At 53.8% G+C, this 5,254-nt stretch overlaps 1 protein-coding gene across 1 annotated transcript; it reads right to left on the bottom strand.

The window, feature by feature from the left end:
* Positions 1–223: 223 nt before the first annotated feature.
* Positions 224–3,882, bottom strand: PAFAH1B3 (platelet activating factor acetylhydrolase 1b catalytic subunit 3). Its single transcript, XM_044434860.1, has 6 exons — positions 3,650–3,882; positions 2,784–2,879; positions 1,797–1,886; positions 1,592–1,708; positions 980–1,102; positions 224–871 (listed from the first exon to the last, which is right to left on the bottom strand). Exons 2-6 carry the CDS (start codon positions 2,862–2,864, stop codon positions 605–607), a joined length of 678 nt encoding a protein of 225 aa, XP_044290795.1. The 5' UTR covers positions 2,865–2,879; positions 3,650–3,882; the 3' UTR covers positions 224–604.
* Between the last annotated feature and the right edge of the window lie 1,372 nt (positions 3,883–5,254).

The following is a 5,254-nucleotide window of genomic DNA, read 5'->3' as shown; positions in this document are numbered from 1 at the left end:
CTACAGTCTTTGAACATGGCAACTTCATGAAGTACTGTTATACTAATAGTTTTCGAGAGCTACTAATCCTTGCTTGGGTTACTGATTTAATGTTTTCCATCACTACAGCTTGTGTTAATGAATTAAAACTTGCTCCTTCTCTGTAAGCCACCAATCCCAAACCGGCCTCCTATCCTTATCTCAGGACATTTGGTTATAGAGAAAGAAATATCCAGTCTTGCGCTTAGAAATGTATGCATCAAGTTTATTAAGTAATCTTAGACAAGTCCCCATCAACTTGCCCCGTGCCCAGTAGCTTGTTTTTGCATAAATAGGTCAACATGCTTCTTATCCAGGGTTGCTTTTTGACCCCATCCAACCTGGCCCAATTCCCCACAACCACTTCACAGTCTAAAGAACTAACACCCATGTAAAAGGGATGGAAAAGCCAGTATTTAATGCTGAAGACTGAACCGACAAAGGCAACACACAGCTGGGGGGGGCTGCATCTACTGCCTCCCTAGCCAAAGACTGGAGATGGCAACATCCGGGCTGCCAAGCAGGGCCCCCCAGCAGTTCGCCAGCCAGAGTGCGGGCTCCTCTTGGGCACGAGCCGCCTTCCCGGTCAAGGAGCCTGCGCGTGGCATTCTCCGAGCAGGCACAGCAACAGGCGGTGCAGCCCGGGGCAGAGCCTCGCGTACCCGTTCCGGGTCAGGTGGAGGTAGTCGTACATGTCGTGGTGACTGATGGTCCCATCGGAATGCACAAAGCCCGGATCTGCGTCCAGAAAGGAGGCATTGGGCAAGAGCGGCACCTTGGCCTCCAGCAGCTCGTTCACTTTGCGATTCTTCTCCCTTAGGGGGTTCGGGTTCTTGCCCCGTGGCAGCAGGCCCTATATAGGGGAGAGAGGAGATCAGCCTGTTAAGCCACCATGGGGATGGCCGTGTGTGTCTGGCCTGCGTTCCTCTTGCCCCGGCCTTTCCGACGGGGTCAGACTTACCAACACAACCACCCGGGCCTGTGGTTGCTGCTGATTGATGACACGCACAATAGCTTCTAGGCCCCCAACCACCTGCTCGGCTGTGTGACCGTGGTTGTTGGTGCCTGCCCAGACCACCACAATCTACAGGTGAGAGAGAGAAAACAGCCTGTTTCTCATGCAGGAGTGAAGCAGCTATCCTGGGCTAAAGGAGACAACACCTTGTTGCCAGAACATCTAATATATCCGGGAATGCTTTCAAGATTCCCCACCAGCAGCTGCCCCCCATGTTCCACTGCCAGAATAGGGGCTCTAAACGGTTCTGCTTTTTCAGCTGTGTTGTGCAAGGGAAGGACCTGCTGTTGCACAACCAGCTGCTAAGATGGTCATATTCTTGTTTCTGTTGCAAGTTTCTAGCTCTTACGACTAGCAAAACCTTAGGAAGGCCCGATCTCAGGAGCAGACTGGGTGTTTGGGCTGTGCAGGCCGGGGCCGTTTTGGTATTCTGCATCACAACACTGAGCTGTGTGTAATCTGACACTTCTGCAAGTGTGGAATTAGACTATACTGGGCATGATGGATCAACGGCATGAGTTGGTGTAAAGATCAGTTCCAATGCCCCTTCCCCATTACCTTTGGTCGGATGTGCTGTAACTCGCCGTTCTGCAGGCGCCAGAGCACGTGCTGGGTGGCATCGCCTCCGATGCCGAAGTTGAGTGCATGCAGAGGGGAGAAGAGCTCCCTCCAAATCTGGGGACAGAAAAGCAACCGCTCAAATTCCAAAAGAGCCTCCTCTTCCCCATATGCTTCCCAGAAGTTCCTTTTGGAGACGCTTTACCTCAAACTGATGAAGGAGCTGCACCAGCGAGTCACCAATGAAGACAACCTCTGGTTCTTTGTCTTTGCTATCAGCAATAAAGCGGTGGTGCTGATTCATGGGGAGCGAGGGTATGGAGAAATAGGAAAAGGCAGTATTATCTACTGAGGGGTGGAGGAGGCAGGAGAAGCAGCCTAGAATGCCAAGGCGAAGTGGTTGGGCGTGCCTGGAGCCACTGCCATTTGTGGATTTAAAATGTGCCCAATGCTGCACAGAATCGGAGCCTTAATCCCAAATGAATCAATACGACATTGCTACCACGCCTGCATGCAATTACATATACGTACTTGCCTAGCTGGAGGTGGGAAACGGCATTTTATCATCCGTTCTTGTCCAAAAATGTGAGAAAGCTCAAAAGGCTTACATATAAATCTTAGGGGGAAGGAATGGGAATATCCCAGACAGAGGTTCCTTTTTAAATGCCCTGTTTTCTCGGACTAGAAAAGGAGAAGGTGGAGGGTTTGAGCGAGAAAAAATGCACTTTTATTTGGCCTGTTTTACTTTTCCTGAATTGCTGGGAAGGAAGTGAAGCACACCTGTCCCAAGGTGGATGCTGCATTCTCTGTTTTGTAGCAACAGGTACAAAATGAAAGACTGGTCCTGTGTGGAAGGTTAAATGCGTATCGCAGGACTGAGGTGGTGGGTGTGCTGTGATGTTTGAGCCCTGGAGCCGGGGGCTCGGGAGATGCAGGTTATAATCCTCACGCAGCCATGAACTTCCTGCGTGACCGAGCCTAGCCTACCTCACAGGGTTGTTGTGAGGACCAAAATGGAGTGGAGGAGGACCGTGTGAGCTGCCCGGGGCTCTTAGGAGAGTGGAAAGGTGAGATGTAAGTGCAATGGGATAACAGTACGAAGGAACATCGAATAAAAACGGGAAAGCGTGATCTCCCTGCCTGGTCCCCGGGCTCAGAGCGAGCCGCGCTGCGTGGCTCAGCCGCCGCTCACCAGAGACATCCATCGCCCGTCCCCCTGCACGTCGGCGACCGGGCTGGGCGTGCTGGCTGGGTTCTTGTCGCCGTCGCTCATGGTCCCTGGCGGCGCCTGCGGAGACCAAACGCGCGGCAGGCGTGAGATCCCCGCGGGGCTGCCCCACCCGCCGCGCTTCCCTCGGCCCGGGGCGAGGCGAGGCGAGGCTGCGCGCCCGGCGCCGAGGAGCAGCCCGAGAGCAGAAATGCCAGGCAGGCAGGCGAGCGAGCGAGCGAGCGAGCGAGCCGACCTGCTTACGCCTGCCTTCCTTCCCCGCCTCCCTCCCCCCCGTCGAGGGCGAGTGGTTTCGCCCTTTCACCCCAGCCAGACAAAGAACCGGCGGCACCATTCCGAAGAGAGAGGGGAGGATTTTCCCGGTCACTCCCCCGTGTCCTGTTTGAGGCGCCTCCGTTTTAAAGCAGGCGCTGGCTGGTACAGGGCGTGACATAAAGGCCGCCTTTGTCTGTGCGGTGGGAGGTTCGGGCTGACAGGCAGGGATTAATTTCTACAGGCAGCACAGACGACTTTCTCTGTCGTTACCCCTTTCTGGAAGAATGGTCCTTCCCACTCTTCCCTTCTACGGACAGAATGGGACCCTCCCCAACGGTTCCAACACGGAGTGGGCAGGACCGAGAAGCTCGATGGGGAAAGGAAAAGCAGGGCGCAGGGGCCCCATCTCAAGGTTTCACGAAATGGATCGAGGCTTGGTCCCCCCGCAGCGGATTCCCAGGGGAAGGAAGGCAGCCGAGTTCCATCTCCTCCCATGCGGAATGATTCATCTGAACCGTGTCCTCCGCATGCTTACGCAGCCAGTGGCATTCGAGGAAGGGGGAACGCATACTCACGGGGCAGGGCAACGAGAAGCCACTTGCTCGTCCGAATCTGCCACAGCGGGAGCAACGCCTCTGGCCGCCGACTGCACGGCCTCAGGTCCGCTCTGGAAGCGGCGGCGGCGGCTGCTGCTGCGGCCTGGGTGGAACCATCTGGGAGGGCAGATGGGGGGAAGTTGTTTGCCTGCCCCTCTATCCTGAAGAAAATGGTACCGACTACGCTGTCCGGATGCCGTTATTCCATTCATCTTCCCCCTTCCTGCTGTGCTATAGTCCCCCCTCCCTTCCGCACCTCCCTCTGTTTGGCTGTACTCTGTGTTCCCCTCGGCGGGTCGCCAGGTGGCTGTTTCCCCTCAGTGCAGCCGCTGGCCAAGGAAACTTGCTTTGCACTACACTCCTATGCTTACCTGGGATAAGTGTCTTCATTTATATATGCAACGTTTCTGTTGCTTAATATACAGCTCTGTATATGCGCGCGCACCCCACCCCCAAATAAAACCAATAAATGTACGATGAATGCAAAAAATGACCCCATGACAATCATTAGCCAGTGACCATTACAACGCCTTCTCTGCATGAAGCATTTAACTCGGTGCACTGCGGAAGCTGCTGCTGCTGCCGCTGCCATTTTCTTCGTGGGAGGATTGACGCGAGTTGCTCCCCTCGGGGGTTTCTGCTCCGCCTTTCTGTAAGCTCCGTGAAGCAACACAGGGTGGCGCCGTGCGGGATGGCGGGGCTTCTGCGACGGAAAACGGCGCCGTCGAGGGCGCCCCGGAGGACCGGAAAAGAGCTGTGAAAATGGCTGGGACACTTGGAAGAGGCCCTGGGAGGAGGAGGAGGAGGAGGAGGAGGAGGTTGTGCACCGGGAAACAGCGGGGTGGGGGGGGGGATGACGAGCTCGCAATACACTTCTCGTGCGGAGCAGTCCTAACAGTCAACTCGCAACACCCTGGAACAAAAGCCGCACGTAAAGTCTCAGGAACAACAGGATGCCCTCATCTGTTGTGCTCTTTGGAGGCATTTGTGGTCCTGTTGCCAAGTATGCAGCAGCCGGGCTGCTGGGTATACAGCCAACCTCCAGCTTGGCTTTTAAAATGCAAAAGGTAATCGAAAAAAGAAGCATTTGTAATGTAAGTTTATTGCAGTACATTGCAACTTTCATGGACTGAAGGGGATCAGCAAAGAAGTATTAAAAAGAATGTATAACAATCAAGAATTTATGAAACACAACAGACAACTAGAATAGGAAAACTAGAACTATGAAAAACAGACAGTTGCAAATGCAGGAAGAAGAAGCATTTTTGACTGACAAACCTCAAGGAATGGGTTTGGGGCAATGCGATATCATTGGACCATCTTTAAAGACTGTTTAGCCATCATGGCGCCTAACCTCTTGGAGGAAAGGAACAAGAAGAAGAGAACTGGGAGGAGGACAGAGGGTAAAAGGGTAGGGCAGCCGGGCACTGTCTGTGATGCACAGCGTGAATGCGAACAACGCACAGCATAGGTGAGGACTGATAAATCCCCCCGTTTTGTTTGACTGGAACTGCAAAGCCAAGGGATTTTTAAATTCTTGGAAAGGCACAATATAAAGCTGATGTATTTGACTCGAGGGGAAAT

This window comes from Varanus komodoensis, unplaced genomic scaffold (assembly GCF_004798865.1).
Source record: "Varanus komodoensis strain SLA01 unplaced genomic scaffold, ASM479886v1 scaffold29_1, whole genome shotgun sequence".
Lineage (NCBI taxonomy): Eukaryota > Metazoa > Chordata > Lepidosauria > Squamata > Varanidae > Varanus > Varanus komodoensis.
The sequence above is the reverse complement of the archived record's forward strand: the minus strand, read 5'-3'. Positions and strand labels throughout refer to the sequence as shown.

Coding starts and splice junctions, on each gene's coding strand:
- PAFAH1B3 (XM_044434860.1), bottom strand. CDS start 2,864: ATGAGCGACGGCGACAAGAACCCAGCCAGCACGCCCAGCCCGGTCGCC. Junction 1,103..1,591: donor TACAGCACATCCGACCAAAG/GTAATGGGGAAG, acceptor TCTCACCTGTAG/ATTGTGGTGGTCTGGGCAGG. Junction 872..979: donor AGGCCCGGGTGGTTGTGTTG/GTAAGTCTGACC, acceptor TCCCCTATATAG/GGCCTGCTGCCACGGGGCAA.